The following is a 22,262-nucleotide window of genomic DNA, read 5'->3' as shown; positions in this document are numbered from 1 at the left end:
GAACTTATTGGGGGGGGGGGGGGAGAAGCAGGCTGATTAATGCAGTTTGGATTTGCTCCTGTAGGGCTCCAGGAAAGGCTAAACAAATTAAATAATTCCCAACCGTTCATTAACTTGGAATTGTGTGCAGTGCAAAATCACTTCTAGCAAGCCTTTGAAATCCAGATATGGTTTTGACTTCCACTGCCCCAATTAGCATGCAGCTCTAAACCAAGCACCTTTTAAAATGAGTGTGGTCTGCTTAATGGTGTTTGATGGCAGGAGGTGGTAAGTGTAAGTGTTGGAGTAGAAGCTACAGTGTGCACCAGTGAATCTAATGCACTTCATTTGGATGGTGAAGGGAAGGCTTTCAAAGAATATGATGTAGCGCCAGTGTGCAAAAGAATCCTATTAAATGAAGCAGAGGTTGGGCCAGCTTTTCATGCATCGATGAGACTGTTATTGCATATTTTAAGAAACTGGTTTTAATATTTTTAACGCTATGGATAATCCTCATTTAGCAACTTGCCTTGCACTGCGGCCGCTTGCAGTGACAGTGGTGATGAAAAAAAGTAACTGCAACCATTTCCTTGCATTTATGACCTTTGCAGGCCTATAAACTGAAGCAAAATCATGATGTTTCAGCAACTGCTTTGCTCTGTTCCAGTTGTGGTCACTAAACAAGGACTACCTGTACCCGATAAAATAATTTTATGTTTCTTCTAACCATTCTTTTATCTAATAATAGCAGCACTGATTTCCTTTTTCTTTTCTTTTTTTTTTTGCTAGCACTCATATGATTTAATTGTTTACATAATCCTTAAAATAAACCACTTTCCCCTGCAGTGGGGGCAACGCATGTGGGCCGAGATTAGAATGTAGTACTTTGCCTAAGGCTGCAAAGCAGCATGAGGTTTGGAATGGGGGTACAGCTGGTTTATAGCTTAGCATCGAAAAGTTAGCCTGCAAATAAAGAGTTCTCAACAATAGATTAGCTTTATCATACTAGTGCGGGGAGATCAGTAGCAGTAGGCTTAAGTACAGACCGTCTCTCCGTCTTTCAGTTCTGCCTTCAGAGCTCATTCTCTTGCACTTTTTACCTTGTATTTAACCTGTCCTTCTATTTCATTTATTTATTTATTGCTCTATAGCAGGGGTCTGGCTGAGGAATTCTGGCAGTTGAAGTCCACAAGTCATAAAAGGGCCAAGTTTGAAGACCCCTGCTCTATAGCTAGTTCTCAGCGGGAAAAGATTTATCAGTATGCTGACATAAGAGAAAAATATGGTTGCTGAAGTCCTGTATGGCTAAAACCTGTAGGGTGGGTTTTTTTAAGTGTCATGCCCTTGTTAGGAAAATTTTAAAAAAAATACCCAAGACTATTAAATCACTTAGTTGGAATAGTTGTCATAGGTCAGGAAAGAAGCAGATCAAGAGATTTTGGGATACTTTCAATTAATAGTTTTAATTCAGAGAAATCTGATGAAATAAGCCCAAAGGGGGAGAGGGGTTCCCGTTGAAACCTGCTTTGATATGTTGAGTAATAAATTATGAAAGCTGGCCAAATAAGCCTTGGAGATTTAACTGCTGGCGACAATTCACTTTAAGTTTTGGAGGTTATCTTTAGATCTGATTTTCTGTTCAGAGTGCATTCATATCCATTTTCATAGAGCCTAGGTAAAAGAACTGATCTGTCAAAAGCTAATCATTCAAAACAAATTCTAAATTTTAATTGCCCCATTAAAATATCTTAACTTTTTTTCTAAATTCCATGTATTTGTTTATATTGCATAGTTTATATATTGGTTTAATATGTTAAGCTTTGTCCCTGTTAATGATTATGTAATTGAATAAAATGAAACTAAAATACTGAAAGTACGTTATGTGTATCTAAAGCCTTGTAAAAAAAACAACAGCAGAAACAACAGGAGAAAACATGAAATAATTTATGACATTTTGTACACCATCTGCAACATAAGATTTTTCTGATGAATAAGAAATATTCCAATTACAATATTACAGTTCCCTTCTATGCCCTAAAAATAATGCTTTTCCTAATTCCTAATGCGTAACAGAGTGAGCGCGCCTGTTACTCATCCCAGCTTCTGCCAACCTAGCAGTTCGAAAGCCCGTAAAAATGCAAGTAGAAAAATAGGGACCACTACAGTGGGAAGGTAACAGCGTTCCGTGCGCCTTTGGCGTCTAGTCATGCCGGCCACATGACCACGGAGACGTCCTCGGACAAGCGCTGGCTCTTCGGCTTTGAAACGGAGATGAGCACCGGCCCCTAGAGTCAGAAACGACTAGCACGCATGTGCGGGGGAACCTTTACCTTCACCCTTCTCTGTTTCTGAATAATTTTTCAACAGCCTTTTGAAAATAAATTGCTTTCTCAGCCCTTAACTCATACTGTGGAGTCATAGATTTGAGTTCCTTCTCACTTTGTGTGCACTAAATGTATGGGAAAGAGGACTGAAAAAACGGCTGCCAAATATTTTTTTGAAATTGGACTTGAAGTAGAATCACAAAGACTTACAAACTTCCCATATATAAATTGGATGGTGGTATCTGCATCTCCGTTTTAAGATGGAGCCTTTTATTTATTTATTTATTTATTTTATTTATTTTATTGCATTTATATACCGCCCTTTCCCTGAGGACTCAGGGCGGTTTACAGGGAGTTAAAAATCAAACATACAAAAGTTAAAAGCCAAGTTAAAAAATATTAAATCAACCCTGTGCTATTAAAAACCTCCAATTAAAATAATTTTCTCCTCAGCCTGGGCCCGAGAGCTCAAAGAGCCAGGTCTTCAGGCCCCGGCGGAATGATCGGAGGTCGGGGGCAGTCCTCAGCTCCACCGGCAGCTGGTTCCAGAGGGCAGGCGCTCCCACTGAGAAGGCCCTATCCCTGGGTGTCACCCGCCGGCAATCTCTTACCGGCGGAACCCTGAGCAGACCCTCCCTGTGGGAGCGCACTGTGGGAGCGCACTGGGCGAAGGGCGTTTGAAGCCGGCAGCAGGTGTTCCCTCAAGTACATTTGTTCATTGTGAAAGCATTAGGCAGTATGCCCCCAAAGCTATTCTGAAAGAAGTTACTTAGAAATCAATCATTTTTAAATAAATATATTTTGACAAAGTACGGGGGTTGTATTCTTTAAATCTAATGTTAGGGATTGGTAAATTCCATGAATTCTGCACAGTTTGTGAATTTTGAGTTATTATAGTAGCCTCTATATTCCTGCAACAGCTTCCTGCACAGAGATCATGGCTTTGAACTTATTATTTTTTTTCCTCTGATATCTTTTGAAGAACTTGGGCGTGACAACCAAAATTGTTAAGGCTGAGGGAGTAAAAAAGTAAAATTGTCAAGCTATGTCAGATAAACAGTACAATTTATGTAATAATCCAGAGGGTTTTTCAAACTTTGAGAAACAGAAAATGGCATTATACCTTGTAGGTTTGGAGACCACAGTGTTGATGCAATAATTAAAAAGAATGCCAAAAGGAAGTATTAATGCATCCTTTTAGAAAAAAAAATGGAGGCAGTTATATTTCATAATTTATTGGTATTTCAACTATTTTTTAAGCTATCTTTCTTTTCAAACTGTTTTTAGTTCTTCAAAATTGAATTGTTTTTATACTAATACAGCAATTATTTTTACAATTGGCAAGGCTTTGCAGTTTAGCTCTTGTGTCTCAGGGAGAAAGTTATATTTCAATTTTTCTTTTGCAGGCCAGTTCCAGTCCAATGCTTCCCAGCCAATCTCTGCTATCGCCACACCCCGGATTAAGACTAACAAACAATCTAGGTGTATCAGTGATTCCACCTTATCCTCTTCCTACTAAACACGGTAATGTATTTTCTGTGGTTATTAATGTACTTTGGAGGAGTTCATATAAAATGGTCTTCCTTGCTCAGTGACAGATATTTTTGTGAATAATCAACATGCCTATATTTACTCAATGCATTTAGAGCTAACACTAACACAGAGATGAACGACAGACAACTGGAATCAAACTTAAGTAGCAGTTGTTCAAAACATAAGAAAAATTAAGCAAAGCAAATTTTGTCTAACCCATATTACCATATAGCAAGCGTTTTGATCATCCATCTATCTACCGTAGATTTTAACCCAGGCTCATACTCTGGAAGGAAAATATATTCTGACTGATGCTACCTATAATGTAGGAAATTTTGTCTTTTTAATTCCTGGTTAACAGAGAACTGTGTAGGTCACAGCAGCCCCAAACTGGTAGTTTTAAAAAAGTACCATATTAATGAATTGCTAGAACGCAGGAGGGAGGATAATCTAAACTCCTCAAGACCTCTTCCAGCGATTATGTTATAGCACTAATGCCATAATGTTCAACAAGTAGGATCACTGTAGTGAGCTAAAAGGCATGTCATATTTCACTGGTTTTGTGGGGCCCATCGAAATAGGTTTTGATCAGCGTTAATCTTCTCAGAATGCCGGTTTGTTACACAGATAGGTTAATGACTACTCATTCAAGGACTGTTCGATATTATGGTAGCACTGCATGAGTAGTACTTATGGCTGGTCCTTGAAGTTCCAGCCATTCTAGCCACCCTATTGTGGTCATGTGATCACAATCTGGGTGCTTGGCAGCCAGCTCACACTGTTGCGGTGTTCCAGTGTCAGGGCAGGACGGTCATTTGCACCCTTCCCTGCCAGCTTTCCACCAGCAAAGTGTAAGTCACTTTTTCAGCACCATCGTAATTTCGAGCAGTTGCTAAATGAATGGTGGTTAAACGAGGAAAACCTGTAACCTGCCCTATAGATCTACAGCACTACAGCTCCCATCTCCACCTTCGTTCCGTGGAGCTTACTTGGAAGGTGTCAACTTGGAGAAAGCTGCACTAAGCAAAAGCTTCCCTCTTTTGGCCCCATCTTTGCATTCTCCCTGCGTATGTATGTATGTATGTATGTATGTATGTATGTTACACACAGACCCACACATACCTTTCCCAGGCAGTTTTGGTGTGTTGTGGCATTGTTTATTTACTTTATAATTTACTTCATTACTTTATAAGTAACTCAAGACAGTAAACATACATAATACTTCCTTCTATTATCCTCAAAACAACAACCCTGAAGGGTGGGATGGGCTGAGAGAGAGTGACTAGTAACACAGCTGACTTTTATGCCTAAAGTGGAATTAGAACTCACAGTCTCTTGGTTTCTAGCCCACCAAGGAAAGAAAGGCAAATCAAATAAAATTGCTAAAATAAAATTTTAGAAACAAAACCTGTACCTAAACTCACCATAAAAGCCAGATCCAAACAACTACACCCAGGGTTGAAAATAAAATCAGGTCTCCACAGCTCTCTGGATCTTGACTGATTAATTATGTGCCATTGTAGATTTTACAAACGCAGTGTGTTAATAATTTCTAATTCTTCCTAGTATGTAAATTATGCCATCTGTTTTAGATATTGTTGAAAGAACTTCAGTTGGCAGTGGTGACAAACTGGGCATTTTATTGACCAGATTAATATCAGTTCTTTTTAAAAAAACAAAACACATTATTTTAGACAACATGAAGCAAAAAATGTAAACAAATATCTCAGTACCATTGGAATTCTAGAATAACCAATGTAAAATATTAGGAAAAGGAACTATTGTTTCATCAAAGTTCCCATGAGAACATTCATAACATTTAGGTGACAATGGAACTTCTGTTTATCTCTTCTGGGTTCATTGCTATGATCCCTCTGCTATAAGAATATTGTTTTTAGAGAGACGTGGGAAAAGATTTTGTATATGTGTCACCATTAGCTGTGGCAAAATTGTGACAACCTAAGTTTTTCTCTAAGATAGTTTTCTTCATTCTTGTGCCTCCACATGGCCAAGAGAGATTTGGGAAGCTATAACCCATCAGAAGGGAATCAAAATTGAGGAAGTTGCTTTATTGCTTTATTCCATTCCAAAAATAAAATTATATCTCATCCGTCATCCTCAGGCTGGTGGCTTCAGCTTCAGCTGACGGATTTCGTCGAAACGTCGCCCTGATATCTCCAATTCTATGTGGGGAAAAACCCGAATGACCAAAGATCTCCAGATAGATAGATAGATAGATAGATAGATAGATAGATAGATAGATAGATAGATAGATAGATAGATAGATAGATATAGATATAGATATAGATTTATAGATATAGATGATATAGATATAGATATAGATATAGATATATAGATATAATAGATATAATAGATATATAGATATAGATACACACACACATATATATTATATATATAGATATAGATACGCACACACATATATACATATATACATATCCATCCTCCAAAAGAGGCAACAGGTCTTATTTTGGGGGGATATCTTACCCACTTACCTTAGGACCACGGCAGCCAATGCCTCCCATGCCCTGACACCTGTTGCACTGCTGCCTGAGTTCTTCTGCGGCACATCATGCCAGTGCTGCTGATCATGGGAAGAGGCCATGTGGCTCAACGCGGCACTGGCGTGATGAGGTACATAGCATCCTGCCACGATCAGCAGCATCAGCACAACAAGCCATGCGGCCTCCTGCTGCGAGTGGTGGCACCAGTGCAATTGGTGGGTGCACTAAGTGGGTGTGGGGCATGTTATTTTGGGGGTAGGACTTATGTTAGGCGCACATCAAGCTGTTTCGGGATAGGTCTTATTTTGGGGAAAACATGGGTATATGGTTTTCTTCCATTACTTTGCAAATTTTGTATACTTTGTAAACCATGTACAAAATGCATTGCAGGTGACAAGTAGCCAGAATCTACATGTTAGTGCCATATGCTTCTTAAAAATTACATTACAATATAACTTTTCCAGCAACAAATAATAAAGGACTGTATGTCTCTAAAAGCCTACCAACATGTGAGCATTTGTTACTGTAGTGCCAAACTTTGACAATAGCTGAGTGGGATGAAATATAGTATTTAATAAAATCTAGAGAACAATTTGCTCCGCATTTTTGCATTGGTTATTTGGTGGAGCTTGGTAAAATGTTACCTACCTAATCACTTTGTGGTTTACAAGAGTAGACTAGTTCATCTGAGTCCCAAAAATTTGTCCTAAAAATTAGTTCACAATTACAGCATTAAACCCACTCTTAGGGCACAATAGCCTAATTGTAGTTAAAAAGCAGAGGGGACAGTCGGTGACTACTTGGTCCTTTTCTTGTAGTTCCTGGAGCCTCGGAGATAACATTACTAAATAATGGGGAAATGATTTTCTCTTTGGTTTTTAACCAATTAATAATAGTTAAATATTTTCAGAAATCTGCCATGAATCCCAAAAAGACACAAGAATTGCAATAAAGCACATCATAGTGTCAGAGTCAGGTCGCTGCCATTATTGGCTGAGAAAATATTTTCAAACTGTCACAATACCATTTTAAAAATATAGAGGGAGGGAGATGAATTGTTAGGAAATATGGAATATAAATAAATAAATGTTGCATATATGGGTAAACTATATGTACGTGTGTGTGTGTGTATGTATGTATGTATGTATGTGTGTATATGCATATGTTCAGTATACACACATATATATACATATACTATAAGCAAAGCCTATAATTGTCTTCAATTCCTTATGTGCTCCATTCTTTAAGAATATGTATTACATTATATGTATATGTACTGTATACTGTACATATATACACATACATATGCATATACAGTACATATATAATGTAATACCTATTATAGAAGAATGGAACACAAGGAATTGATGACAATGATAAGGTTTTGCTTATATAGACGTTTTATGTATATATACACACACACATATGTATACATTATGTATAGTGAAAGTATGTATACATACATGCATACATGTATGTTTATATACATATATTCGATGACTTTGGGCTAGCATTTTGTGTCAGCCCCATACATCTCACATCGTTGTGGGGGTAAAACTAAAACTAAGGCAACTCCTGCATAACCAATATTTTGCTATCAGAAAAAAAACACCAGAATATAAATGTTCCTTTCTGAGAGAGATGGGTGGGAAGGAAGGAAGGAAAAAAGGAAGGAAGGAGAAGCAGAAAAAGACTTGATGGTAAACTATTACAAGATTTTGTACTTATAAGACATGGTCTGAGGCACAGGGAAGCATCATGTAACTAATGGAAAGCTTAATATATCTAGTTTAACTGGTGCCTTCTTGGGAAATTAGCTTCAAATTTCTTTAAACCTTATTGGTACTGTGATGGAAGAAAAGGATTGTAAATAAATAGTTGCCTAGAGGTATTTGCTTGAGATGGTAGCAGTCATTAAACGAACCATCATGTGACCAGACCTGATTTACAGATATTTTTACCATGGGCGTTAAGCAAATCATGTAATCGTTAAGTGAACCATGCAGTCATTAAGCGAATTCAACTTCCCTAATTATCAGAAGCCAGCTGGGAAGGTCACAATTTGCTGACATGTAACCGTAAGACATTGTGACTGTTGTAAATGCGATCTGATTGCCAAGTGCTCAAATTGCAATCATGTGACCTCAGCAGTAGTATGATGGTCATAACTTTGAAGATGATCGTATGTTACTTTTTCTGAGGCCATCTTAACTTTGGACGATCATTAAACAAATGGTCATAAGTTGAGAGCTACCTATATTTAATAGATGGAGCTTGGAGAAGGCCCATCCCATTGGATCTAATGGGATAAGCAGAAATAATTGAAGATAAGAAACTCTAAAAAATAACCTGGTTCCATGTCATTATATATTTCAGATCCTTTCACTCCTTGTTCTGGCAAACCATTAGCCACATTCTTAGAGAATAATAAACCAGAGCATTTAAGAATCCTGGCTTATTAGAAATGAGGTGTATTCTAATTCACATAACTCATACATATGTGCTTTTTATTTATAGGATTCTAAAATCTCCTTTTCACCATTAAAAGCAGATTCCAAAATTAGATTTCGAGTGCAAATTAAGATGATTATTGTATTCAGGATATTTTCAAATCCAGTTATCATGATCTTAGCAGTCTTGTCAAAATATGGAGCAACGTAAAAATTAGAGCCTGGACATTGGGATAATTCCTCCTATTTAGGAGCATCTCAAGGGATAACTTAAGCCCCTTAACTTCTTTCCAAATGCCGTAAAATCTTACTGTGCCCAATTCACTGATATAATATTGCTGACTATAACCCAGACAGGTGATTCTTTGGAGGCATTTCTTTTTAAAGTATAATCTAGATTGCATGGAAGTCAAACCGCTCTCCTGCTATTTTAAAGCCAGACATTTTAACAAAAGGCAATATCAAGGTTTTTGTACATAAGCAGTGTGACAGCTGATCAGTCACTTGGCTAAAAGATGTTCAGAGATGTATCAGAATAGGGCAGGGGTCGGGAACCTTGGCTCTTTTATGACGTATGGACTTCAACGCTCAGAATTCCTGAGTCAGCAGGAAGTCCACAAATCATAAAAGAGCCAAGGTTCCCGACCCCTGGGATAGGGTAAAGTAATTTACCCTTCAGGTTACCCTAGGACAGGGGTGGGAAACCATGGCCCTTTTATGACAGCTGTCAGAAATTCTGGGCGTTGAAGTCCACAAGGCCCATGGTTCCCCACCCCTGTCCTAGGGGCAGCTGTATGGTGTTTCTGACCATAGCATGGAAATGATTTTCCACTATGGTCTTCCAGACTGTTTTTCAACTTCCCAATATACTCGAGAAGGGACGCGGTGGCTCAGTGGGTTAGGATGCTGAGCTTGTCGATAAGGTCGGCAGTTTGGCGGGTCAAATCCCGAGTGCTGCGTAGCAGAGTGAGCGCCTGTTACTCGTCCCAGCTTCTGCCAACCTAGCAGTTCGAAAGCACGTAAAAATGCAAGTAGAAAAATAGGGACCACTACGGTGGGAAGGTAACAGCGTTCCGTGCGCCTTTGGCGTCTAGTCATGCCGGCCACATGACCACGGAGACGTCCTTGGACAAGCGCTGGCTCTTCAGCTTTGAAACGGAGATGAGCACCGGCCCCTAGAGTCGGAAACGACTAGCACACATGTGCGGGCAAACCTTTACCTTTAATATACTCCAGAGTCCTCGGTATTTCCTGTTGGTCTTCCATTCAAGTCCAAACCAGGTTGAACCCTTCTTATCTTTTTTCCGAGATCAGCCAAGGTGCTGCTTTATGCTATTTCTAGACCTGCCTTCAGTAAACTAATCACATTGTTTTCTCTGTCTGGGGGGAAAAAAAACTGGAAATGCTTTCTTATTCTTAGGGCTGCTAAGGGAATTTCAGGTAAACATTCATTCAGAGCTTGCTGCCTAAGGGGAGCTAAGCTTGTACCCAAGAAAATTACTGAATCTAGCTTTGTTAAAAGGGCACAAAAATAATGCTTGAGAAAGGAAGACCCGATGAATGGTGTGATTGCAAAAAAAAACAGCAAGAAAGCTGCAAAATTGTCTACTCGTTCTTGCTTTTAAAAACAAGTTCCAGAACACACAATTCTTGATGGGACTCTTTGTTCAAGATACTGTTTGTAACAATTTTTCATGGAAAGAACTGCAACTATGACATCACACTAGCTTTGTATTCTTTGCCTTTAAAAGATTGGGCTTCAAAATCTTCCCTTTGATTGATAATCTTTTAAAAGTGACAATACAAATGTCAGAATAGTATAACTTTTTAAAAAAATGTTGGCCTGCTTATTGTGTTTATAATGAAATCAAGACTGCACAGATTCCTCCATTATGTGTTCTTTGTTATAAATTACTTCTAGGCATGTTAATTAAAAATATTTAGCTGAAAAGTATAGAAATGCTAAACGCATTAGCTGCAAAACTTTGAAGATTCCAAAGCTTTATCATGAGAAAACTCCTATTTATGTGAAATTGGTATATGTTAGGATAATTACCGCTGTGCCTTTGGGATAAAGGAAGTACTCTCAGCCAAATTATACAAGGGTGTGGATTAAATCAAGCATTACTTTCTACTTGGCATTGATCTCTGTAGATTGCAAAACCAAGGTATGACGTAGCATTGTGCAAATAACTTGCCAAAATTTGTTCCTAACTTTTTTTTAAATTATACAGAAAAGAGGAGGGGGAGGAACTTTAATTCAGAATCTTTGTTCATTAGAAGTGAACATTACAATTTGAAAGACACAGGATAGAATAGATTAATGTTTTCCCCAGAACATTAACAGTTATTTGGTAAGCAAAGTATCAGTCCTCTGTATAGTATACAGTACTTACATGGAATTGTGTTCTATTGAAGTGAGTAAAGTTATTTCTGATTACATATAGGGATCAGGATTGGGGAATAAACAGCTAAGTGATCACAATATAGTTTCTGGAACCTTGAAATGAAACAATGTTTAGATCCACTTTAGTACAAATTCTGACCAAGTAAATGAATGTTGCACTTTGATGCAATAGTTTCCTGATTATGGAAAGTGACAGGAAAGGGTTCAAATCTTAGTAAGATAGTAGTTTCCCAATTCTGGTTAGGACCAACTTTTCCCCATTCATGGGAGAGCAAATCGTCCTCCTCAGTTGCATGGGTTAATTAATCCAAATTTGATTGGGATGCTTGGGGCACAAGAATGTAAGCATGCTGTTACCTCACCTTGGCCTATTCTCTGATGTGAGGCCATCTAAATATTATAGATATACTTTCAGCTGTAAAGTTTATGGAATTATAAGTGCTGAACAGGTCTATAGATTCATGTATTTCAAATTTTGTTGTTGTTGTTAACTGGGTTAAGCAGTGCTTGGAGGCCTGTGGGGGTCTGGTTGGGGGAACAACAGCTGAACTCATCCACTTGTTTTATCATCTTTAGTTCTGGATGGGGTTGGGTTACCCCAGACAGACTCGGTGCACCCTCAGTGGGTTTTTCCAGACTCAAAGAGCAGGTGGCAGTCATGGCTAGGAGGGACTTTGCTCAAGTTCACGTTGTATGCCAGTTACACCTGATTTGGATCAAGAGGCCTGTACACAGTCACTAAGGCCGTGTTCATTTCTTGGTTGTATTATTGCAGTGCACTCTATATGGAGCTACATTTGAAGAGTATTTGGAAGTTGGTACAGAATGCAGGGCTGCGGACTCTTCTGAAGGCCCTAACATGGCATAGATACCATGGGTGTTGTATGAGCTGTATTATTTATCAGCTTGCTTCTGGGTCCAATTTAAAGCCCTTTATGGCATGGATCCAGGATGTCTGAGGAGCTGTCTCACCCAAATGGAATTATCCCATTCCACTTGTTCCAGCAGAAGGGGTTTTTGCAGAGCCTATTAAAGATATTCACCTGACTTGGGGGGGGATCTTTTTGTTAGAGGTGGTTGATGGGGTAAAAAAACCTCACCACTGTGCCACTCCTCTTCTTGGTTCTAATTTTTATATAATATAAAATATAAATAATATAAAATTTTTATATAATATAAAAATTATATAATTTTTATTATATTTTTAACTCTAATTATTTTTATATTTATCTTGTTATCATTTGTAAGCCATCCGAATTGGGGAGAAGGGCAATATATAAATTTAATTAAGTAAATAATTATCTATAAATCCCATTGATTAAATAAAATAATGATCTGGATAAGCTGAACCTTGACAGAATGGAAACGTGAATAGGAAATTCTCTATTTTGAGAGTTTTATTACTCAATATATTATGTTGAATGTGTGTCTCAAAATGCAGGTCATGCAACTTACAGTGTATTAGACTTTCTGGGCATTTTACTCAAGAGACATAGCTTCTTTGTTAGCAGTCAGAGCAACGCATAATCAAACGAGTTACCAAGGCTTTTAAATGAAGAAAGGGGAGGGGCTCCAATCTTTGAAAATAAAATGACATTGAAGTGAAATAGAGGTAGTATTAGGTAGTATTAGTAAAAGTTTATCAGGGACAGTGTTGGAAATGTAGTGAACTCTGGGCTAATGTTACAACTGAACCACACTACAAATACATCAAGTGGCCAGGCAAAGAGAGAGAGAGAGAGGTCCTACTATATCTCAACCATCACCTCTATCCTATGGAATCTAAAACTCCCGTTAAGTCTGAATGAATAGGCCAGCTGTCATTTTTTCCCCTTCCTTTCTATGGCATCTGATTCTTGCATACTGTCTGGAAAGTCCCTGCAGTTTTTTGGCAAGGTTTTTCAGAAGTGTTTTGTCATTGTCTCCTTCCTACCACTGCGAGAGAAAGTGACTAGACCAGGGTCATCCAGCTGGCTTCATACCCAAGGCTGGACTCACAGTTTCCCAGTTTCTAGTCTGATGCCTTAAGCCAGTGGTGGCAAACCTTTTTGAGACCGAGTGCCCAAACTGCAACCCGAAACCCACTTATGCATCGCTGGGTGCCGGGGGCGTGGCCACCGAGTGGGCGATGCTCCAGTGACCCAGTCTGGGCGTTGGAGGCCTGCAAAATTGGCTGTGGTAGGGGAGCAAAATCGCTCTGCAACCCTAGATCTGGGCAGCAAAAGCGTTTTGCAGGCCTCCGATGCCCGGATTGGGCCTCTGGAGCATCGTAAAATCACCCCACAGCCATGGATGCGAACTCCAGAAGCTTTGAAAACGCTTCTGCTGCCCAGATCAGCTGGGGGGGAGAAGCGAAATCACTCTGCAGCCCTAGATCAGGGCAGCAGAAGCATTTTGCAGGCCTCCGATGCCCGGATCAGGCCTCTGGAGCATCGTAAAATGATCGGCTGGGGGGGCGCAAAATCGCTCCGGAGGCTTACCTGGACTCGTGCTGCAGCTGCCTCCACCATCCAGCCTGGATCCGCCCAGCTCTTGCAGCTGCTCCCTGACTCTCAGTGCAGAGAGAAAGAGAGCAAGAGCGCAGGAGCACGTGGAGAGGGGCGGGGCAGCCTGGCCCCGCCTCCCTCTTGGGTGATGGCGCATGTGCCCACAGGGATGGCTCCGCGTGCCGCAGGTTCGCCACCCCTGCCTTATGCGTTATGCCAAACAGGCTCTGTAAAGAAAATCTGAATCAAGTTACAGATTTGTAACAAGATAGTGGGTATTTCTGGATTCAGATTTAGTAAATCTATCCTTTACAAAATACATATTTTTAAAAAAAAAAACAAACGTATGGGTGTACCCAGATAGTGAAAAAATCATGAAATAGCTATTCAGTATGTACATGTATTCTTACAATAATAATGTGATGAGCTTTTGATCTCCACAGAGAAGTAATTCTGCTAGATCATATAAGCTGCTTGCAGAAATTCCAGTCGATAAAGTAATTGTCCTCCGGGTGACATTTAAGGTGCTGGTACTTACCTTTAAAGCCTTACATGGCCTAGGCCGGGGATATTTGCAGGACTGCCTGCTGCCGGGAACGACTTCCCATCGCCCAGTGCGCTCACACAAAGAGGGCCTCCTCAGGGTGCCGTTGGCTAGACAATGTCGGCTGGCGACCCCCAGGGGGAGGGCCTTCTCTGTGGGAGCGCCTGCCCTGTGGAACCAACTTCCCCTTGAGCTTCGGACGGCCCCGGATCTTTCCATTCTCTTTTTTTCTTTAGAAAAATAATATGTTATGCAGAAACACTGATTATCCCTAGTGATGTGCCTTTCACTGCTGTCTAATGAGTTGGAAATATAGGATTTATTTCATTTTTTAATTGGAATTTTCTCCCATTTTTTGTCAGTAAGGCATGGGAATAGAAATTAATAGGAAGAACATCAGATAAACATCTTCTAGAAGGTGGAAACAATAGTAACTGCTAAGTAACTACACTAAAGTAGGAAAGAGAGTCAGGGAACTTAAACCCAGTGCATTGCAACAGCATTGCAAAATGTCCATGGGCTTAATGATTTATTCCTGGTTTAAGACAAAATATATTTTCTGTTTTGTGTACACCCATATTCTAGCAATCCCTTGGACAGCTTTACTATCCAGGGTTCCCCAGAAAACTAAGAAGAAGCTTGGTTTCTACAGCATTAGAGCTTTTACAAAGTGCATCAAGCATTCAATATACATCAGAATCCTAAAGTTTTAAGGTGTAGAACATCTTAATTGGCCATTCATTTGTCAAAGAAAGAATAATGTAGTTAGACTATAGTCTGGTCTAACTAGGTCCTTCTTTCTTTGATAAATGAATGACCAATTCATTTATCCAATGATCAGAAGGTAGTTCCCCAATATCCAGACAATCTGTCCTTAACCTAAGGCAAAAAAATAAAAATTTGAATTTGAATTTGAATTCATTAAATTTATATGCCGCCCTTCTCCCTAAGGACTCAGGGCGGCTCACAACAATAAAAAGTTAAAAAACATAAAATACAAAATTTAAAAAAAATAAACAATAAATGTAATAAATACATAATAATTAACCCAATAAAACCAAATTTAAAACTATAGTCAGTCCAGGCCCGATTGTTGGAACATCCATGTCTTCAGGTCACGGCAGAAGGACTGAAGGTCGGGTCATCCGCAGCTCCGGAGGCAACTCATTCCAGAGGGTTGGCGTGCCCACAGAGAAGGCTCTCCCCCTGCGGGTCGCCAGCCAGCATTGCTTAGCCGACGCAACCCTGAGGAGGCTGACTCTGGGAGTGAACCGGGCGATGGGAGGTTGACAATGGCAGCAGGTGGTCTCGCAAGTACCCCGGGCCTAAGCCATGTAGAGCTTTAAAGGTAATCCAGGTGAGAAGTGACAAGGGCGTGGGTGACCGTGCATAGGGCATCTTGGTCCAAAAAGGGGCGCAACTGGTGCACCAGGCGAACCTGTTCGAAGGTCCCCCTGGTCACAGCAGTTAGATGATCCTCCAAGTTAAGCGGTGAATCCAGGAGGACACCCACGTTGTGGGCCCTTTCTGAGGGGGGCAATACCTCCCCCCCATTAAAAGAGATGGAACATGTTGGACAATACAAGATGCTGGTATCCACAGCCACTCGGTCTTGGAGGGGTTCAGCCTGAGCCTGTTCCTTCCCATCCAGACCCACACCGCCTCCAGGCACCAGGACATCACGTCAAGGGCATCACTGGGTTGGCTCGGGGTGGAGATGAACAACTGGGTATCATCCGCATATTGGTGATACCTCACCCCAAAGCCACGGATGATCTCACCCAGTGGCTTCATATAGATGTTAAACAGGAGGGGGGAGAGAACCGACCCCTGAGGCACCCCACAAGTGAGGGGCCTTGGGGTAGATCCCTGCCCCAAGGCCTGTGAGGGGCCTTGGGGTAGATCCCTGCCAATACAAACTCTGAGCAGCCCGAGAGGTAGGAGGAGAACCACCGTAGAACAGTGCCTCCCACTCCTAACCCCTCGAGCCGTCGCAGCAGGATACCATGGTCGATGGTATCAAAAGCCGCTGAGAGGTCAAGTAGGACCAGGACAGAGGAACAACCCCTGTCCCAGGCCCGCCAGAGATCATCTACCAGTGCGACCAATGCCGTTTCCGTGCTGTAACCAGGCCTGAAACCAGACTGGTGCGGGTCCAGATAGTCCACTTCATCCAGGAATTGCGGGAGCTGACGCGCCACAACGCTCTCAACAACCTTCGCTACAAAGCGAAGGTTGGAGACAGGCCGATAGTTATTCAAGGAGGCCGGGTCCAAGGCAGGCTTCTTGAGAAGGGGCCTCACCACCGCCTCTTTTAAGGCGGAGGGGAAGATACCCTCCATCAATGAAGCGTTGACAACTGCCTGGAGCCAGCCCCCTGTCACCTCTCCGGCGGCTGAAACCTGCCAGGAGGGACATGGGTCCAATAGAGAATTTGTAGCGCTCAGTCTACGCATAATCCTGTCCACATCATCCAAAGACACAGGGTCAAACTCACCCCAAATGGTATAACCAAGACCTGTCCACTCCGCCGGATTCCACCCAGTCGGAGTCCAAACCAGTCCGGATCTGAGCAATTTTGTCCTGCAGATACTGTAAAAATTCCTCAGCTCTACCCTGCAAGGGGTCATCCCTCGGTCGCTGATTAAGCAGTGAGCGGGTCACTCTAAACAGGGTGGCTGGGCGGTTATCTGCAGATGCAATGAGAGCGGAAATGTAAACACGCTTTGCCGCTTCCATCGCCACTAGGTAAGATTTAAGATAAGTTCTTAGCTGTGTTCGGTCAGATTCGGATCTGCTGGACCTCCAACAGCTCTCTAGGCGTCTTTTCCGGCGCTTTATCTCTTGGAGTCCCTCGGTAAACCAGGGGGCCACCCGGTATCTGCGTCAGGTCAGAGGCCGCAAATGCACAACTCGATCCAAGGCCCCAGCAGCCGCCCTCTCCCAGGCTTCTACTAGGGCCTCGGCAGAGTCATGGGCAAGGGAAGCAGGAAATGTCCCAAGCTCCGTCTGGAACCTCTCAGGGTCCATCAGGCGCCTGGGGAGGAACCACCTGGTCGGTTCCGCCTCCCAGCGGCGGGGGGTGGCGTACTGAAAGTCTAGCTGGAGAAGAAAATGATCGGACCATGACGGGTTGGATGGTTAAATCCCCCCTACCCAGATCATTAATCCACTGTCCAGAAATAAAAACCAGGTTGAGTGTGTGCCCTCCATTGTGGGTCGGGTCTTGAATTACTTGAGTCAGGTCCATGGCTGTCATGGAAGCCATGAACTCCCGAGCCAACTCAGACGGAAGGCAGATTGAAATCCCCCAGAACTATAAGCCTGGGGAACTCAATCGCCAACCCGGGCAAGACGTCGAGGAGCTTGGGCAGGGCCGATGACATGCAACTGGGAGACAGGTACGTAATCAATAGACCCAACTGAACTCCAGGACCCCACTTCAAAAGGAGAGCCTCACACCTGCCTATCTGAGGGACAGTGGCCACTCGCGGACAAAGACTCTCCCTAATAATAACTGCCACCCCCCCACCCCTGCCCTGGGCCTGCGGCTGGTGAAGCACCCGGAAGCCCAGTGGGCATAGTTCTGAGAGGGGGACATCCCCCCTTGGCCCAACCAGGTCTCTGTGATGCAGGCCAGGTCCACGTTCTCGTCAATAAGATCATGTATGAGGGGAGCCTTGTTCACCATGGGCCTGGCGTTGAAATAAACCAACCTGAGCCCAGGCTCCTGCAATCCTATGCCCCCGGGGGAGCAAGAAGAGCCACGAGGGCGGGAACAGGCAACCGCTTGAAGACAGCGGTGGCCCGTTCCCCAATTGCGATAAAGCCCTCTGCTCCCACACTCTCTGCCCCTCCCAATCACCGTCAAAATAGGAAGACCCTCCTCACTTGGAGCTGAGTCCACCACCAAACCCCTACTCCCCCCCGCGACCGTCCGATGGTCTGGACTGCTGTCCGGGTCGAACTCCCCCAAGTTCGTTCCGGATCCCTTGGGCCTCCCCCCTCCCGGATCCCCTTAAAATTTTATATAAAAATCTTGATAAAAATCCCCTCAGACTCCTCTTTGAAGCATGCCATCTCTCAGGTTCCCACAACCCGTCATCAAGAAAGATCTTATGTAAGACAGATGGACGCTCCTGCGAGAGGGGGGAATCTCGCAGCGAGTAAAGTTCTCCAAAAGTATACGCTGGCATACAGAGGGAAATGGTAGCATCGGACAATGGAGGGTGCCAGCAGATGGAAATGCAGAGTTCAGTCAGCCTGTGGAAGGTCCCAAAGCCACAATCGTGGTAACAGTAGAGTAATCAGCGGCGGCGACAGCAAAAGCCATAAGGTGGTGATGACAAATGATGACAAGTCCAAAAAAGGGGAGGCAGCCCGATGACAATGGCAATGGACCCCAAACAAGAGGATTCAGGCACGGCGACAAGGGCAGCTGCAACCTCCGCAGCGGCAAGGAAGCAACAGCAGCAGCAGACCCCATAGCCACGACCACAACGCCAACAGGTCCACCGCACTCATGGAGCCGAACTCGCCAAGTGGCAGAGGGGGGGGAGAAACGACATCAAAGCCCTCTTCCCCCCTGCCACAACCCTGGTCTCAACAAAACAGTCACGAGCAGAGTCCGAATTCCGGCACAAAATCACTCGGCCCAGCTCCGCTTGGCTCGAACAAGCAGGGAAACAGTCGAGTCGGCCCCGCCCAGCCACCAACGTCCTCTCACCGGTGAGCTAGACAATCAACCTCTCTGGCTTCTCCTCCATCCTCTGTCATTCCGGGCTGCATCCCGACGGGAGGGCGCCAACGCTCCACCGGCAGCTCCACTGACCGAACAGGGGCCAAACTATGGCAAAAAGCCCCATGGCGACCCAGCAGAGCCGAAAACTGCTCTGCACTAAGAGCTCAGAAACCAGTGAGCAGCCGTCTTAGACATGAGGATGCACACCAGCCAGTTAAATTAGTTTGGTGATGGTTTTTAGGTTGTTCAGTTTCATGGTCTTGATAACAGTGGCTGTTACGAAGACCATGAAATTCCAAGCTGATGAATGTTGTAATTTCTCAATTTCTACATTTCTACCATACCAGAATTCTCCAACACCCTAATAGAGATCATCTCAGCCTGACTGGTTGCAGAGAAGGTTGAGCAACAGGAGCAACAAAAGCACATCCACATATTTATAATTTTTTTATCAATTAAGGATACTCACAGGTAGTCCCAGCTCAAAGAGATTTTGGGGTGAGTAGGTAATATCCTGATAGATTAGGTTCCCCCCTCCCTCATCTTAACAATTCCATAGATACTGGCTGATATTGCAGAGAAAAACCAGGTGTTATGAGCAATGCCATGTGCTAAAATGATACTCTCATACAAGTCCTCTTCGATTTGCGATTGGTTGTTTAGTGACTGTTCAAACTAGGAAAAAACCCCTCCCCCAAGTTCTGATGGCCATCTTTCTCCCAGTCACGTGATCACATTTTGGACACTCGGTAACTGGCCTTCATTTAAGGTCCTTTGCAATGTCCCACAGACACATGACTACAATTTATGATATTTGCTTACATTTGTACATCTAGTTTCCCTGCAAAAAATGCCATTGCGGTCACTGAGCTCACTTTACGATCATGGTGATTTGCAAAAAAAGGTTGTAAAATCAGCTCAGTCACATGATGACCTGTTTAATGACCAGCTGAGTTACACTTGTAAATTGAATTAGTTACTTATCTGTAAATTGTAAATTGAAATTGTAAGTCTCTGGCAGAGACTTTTTTTGTTGTTCCTCTGTTCCTTTTAGCCTCACAATAATGAAACCATGTTGAAGTCTGAGACATGGTCACCCACTGAGTCCCTGTGGCTAAATGTGAGCTTGAATCTCAGTCTCCTGTATACTGATTGATGCCTTAACCATTTTAAAGTGTTTTATATTCTTTTCAGTGTGGAAGGAAATATGCTGTGACTTTAAGTCATGTACCCTTCTTATGGTGGAGGATTATTTTTTCTTAATCTTTTTTTTTTCTCCAAAATTAAAATTGTGAAACTTTTTTTTCAAAATTAAAGCATAATCCCATTCCCCAAGAATGTTTTCTTCTGTTTCCATTAAACCACCACCACCACCGCATTTCCCGATTTAGAATTATTTCCTCCTATTTTCTTTCCTCTCTCTCTCTCTCACTCTCTCTATCTGAATTGACATGATTAAGTGGAATATGGGAAAACGGAAAATATCACAATCGCCTTGCCATCATTTCAACAAGAAATCAAATTAACTTTGCTTGAAAACTTTAAAATGACCTGAATGGTAAATAGATTCCCATAACATAAAAGTATGACATTATCTATGGGCTATCAATCCCAGTCTTACTTGGTGCTAGGTCAGGGGTAGGCAACCTTGGCTCTTTTATGACTCGTGGACTTCAAGTCCCAGAATTCCTGAGCCAGCTGGCTCAGGAATTCTGGGACTTGAAGTCCAGGAGTCATAAAAGAGCCAAGGTTGCCTTCCCCCTGTGCTAGGTATATCTTCATAAACCTGTCTTTTGACCAAAGGATTTCCTAGGGCTAAGATTCTCTTCCAAACCCTTTTTCCTACCCTCATCTCCCAAACCACTCTCAATTCTCCCCCCACCAATGTTCAAACAGGGTGGAGGTACCCTAGCCTTGTATCTGGAAGAGCATGTGAGCACAAATTCTATATGAGAATGAATAAATAAATTCTACCGAACGTTGTGATATATCTACCACTGAGGGAAGGGAATGAAATGTCAGTCCCAGACCATTTCTCTTGTATTATGTGATTCTACCAGGATTTTAAAACAAATGGGGGGGGGAAGCAATGGCCTTTCCATAAGATAACTAAGCAATCATGAAATGGGTGTGTTAGTTGGTAAATGTATTTGATTCTAATCTCTAATTAAAATTCTGGCTTTAGTTGCTTTTGTATTTGATGTAACAGGTCTTACTTCATTATAGCTCGGAGCTCTGCATTCTGTTCCTCTCTGTCTCCCCTCCCTTTCTTTATCCATTTTAGCAACCAAAATATCCAACTTCCATGACTGAAATTGAAAAATCAGTTCATGTTATTTGTCTATTACACATATTGGAAAATTGGGAAGTATTTGAAATAAGTGTTTTTTCACTAGCTGTCCCTATGCTGTGGCATTATCTCCCCTTGGCATTTACGATGTACATCAACTCTGCTTGCCTTTAGAAAAATCATTAAGACCTGTCTTTCTCCCCTCCCCCCTTCCAGGTGTTTGGGTTCAGTTGAGTAGAGTCTCCCTTTGATTGTTTAATTGTCATGTTTGGTTACATTTTATGTATTAGATTTTTTTTAATTCTGTGTGGCTATTTTTTGTTGTTATTGTTTGTTTTTGCTGTATGCCATCCGGAGTCACATTGCTTAAGTTGTGCAGTCTTGTGAATCCAATAAATAAATCCATGAAATGTATTGATCTTAACTAAAATAGCACATGCTTAGCACCTAAACCACAGCCTCTTCTTATTGGTGCTGCATTATATATATTGGATCCCTTTTTTTTGCTGTTAATCCCTATTCTTGAGCAATGTTTGTGTTAGATTGTTCTAACACTGTGCAGTGACCCATTCAGGATCCAGATTTTCTTTTATGGCACTAGGGTGCTTCTGATCATTGCCTGCTGTCCTTGCTATTATCTAAACCTGTGGTAAGGGCCTGGATCTTGACCTGGTCCAGTTTTTCATTAAAAAAAAACCTTGACTCCCCAAATTGCAGATGCATCTCACTGTTGTACTCAGATGAATCAGTCTTTGATGAGATTGCTCACATTCATGCTTGAAAATGATTTGAAGACCCTCACAGTGTGCACCATTCCAAAAAATATATCCTTGAAAAGCGTGAGACCAGGGAAAGGCATTGGAATTGGACATAGTTTGCTCAGGATTCCAGTGGAACCTCTATTCTAATAGGGATTAGAAAGGCTTTCCTCTAGAATTTGAACGTCTGTTGTTTGGAAGGAAGGCAGCAACAGAAGTTTGCAAGCA

General features: G+C 42.1%; 1 protein-coding gene across 3 annotated transcripts in view; it reads left to right on the top strand.

Annotated features, from left to right (window-relative positions):
- The window catches only part of AHI1 (Abelson helper integration site 1), a 79,970-nt gene that overhangs the window by 31,659 nt on the left and 26,049 nt on the right, over positions 1–22,262 (top strand). For all 3 annotated transcript variants that reach the window (XR_014028790.1, XM_081346718.1, XM_081346719.1), the window contains exon 19: positions 3,710–3,827. Coding sequence is in view for 2 of the 3 variants with exons in the window: in XM_081346718.1 (XP_081202844.1) it covers positions 3,710–3,827 (118 nt within the window). In the remaining variant the exon portion in view is untranslated. The remainder of the gene's footprint in view (positions 1–3,709; positions 3,828–22,262) is intronic.

The sequence above is a fragment of the Vipera berus genome, assembly GCF_964194415.1.
Source record: "Vipera berus genome assembly, chromosome: 1".
In the NCBI taxonomy this organism is placed as follows: domain Eukaryota; kingdom Metazoa; phylum Chordata; class Lepidosauria; order Squamata; family Viperidae; genus Vipera; species Vipera berus.
This window is presented reverse-complemented; position numbering and strand designations above follow the sequence as displayed.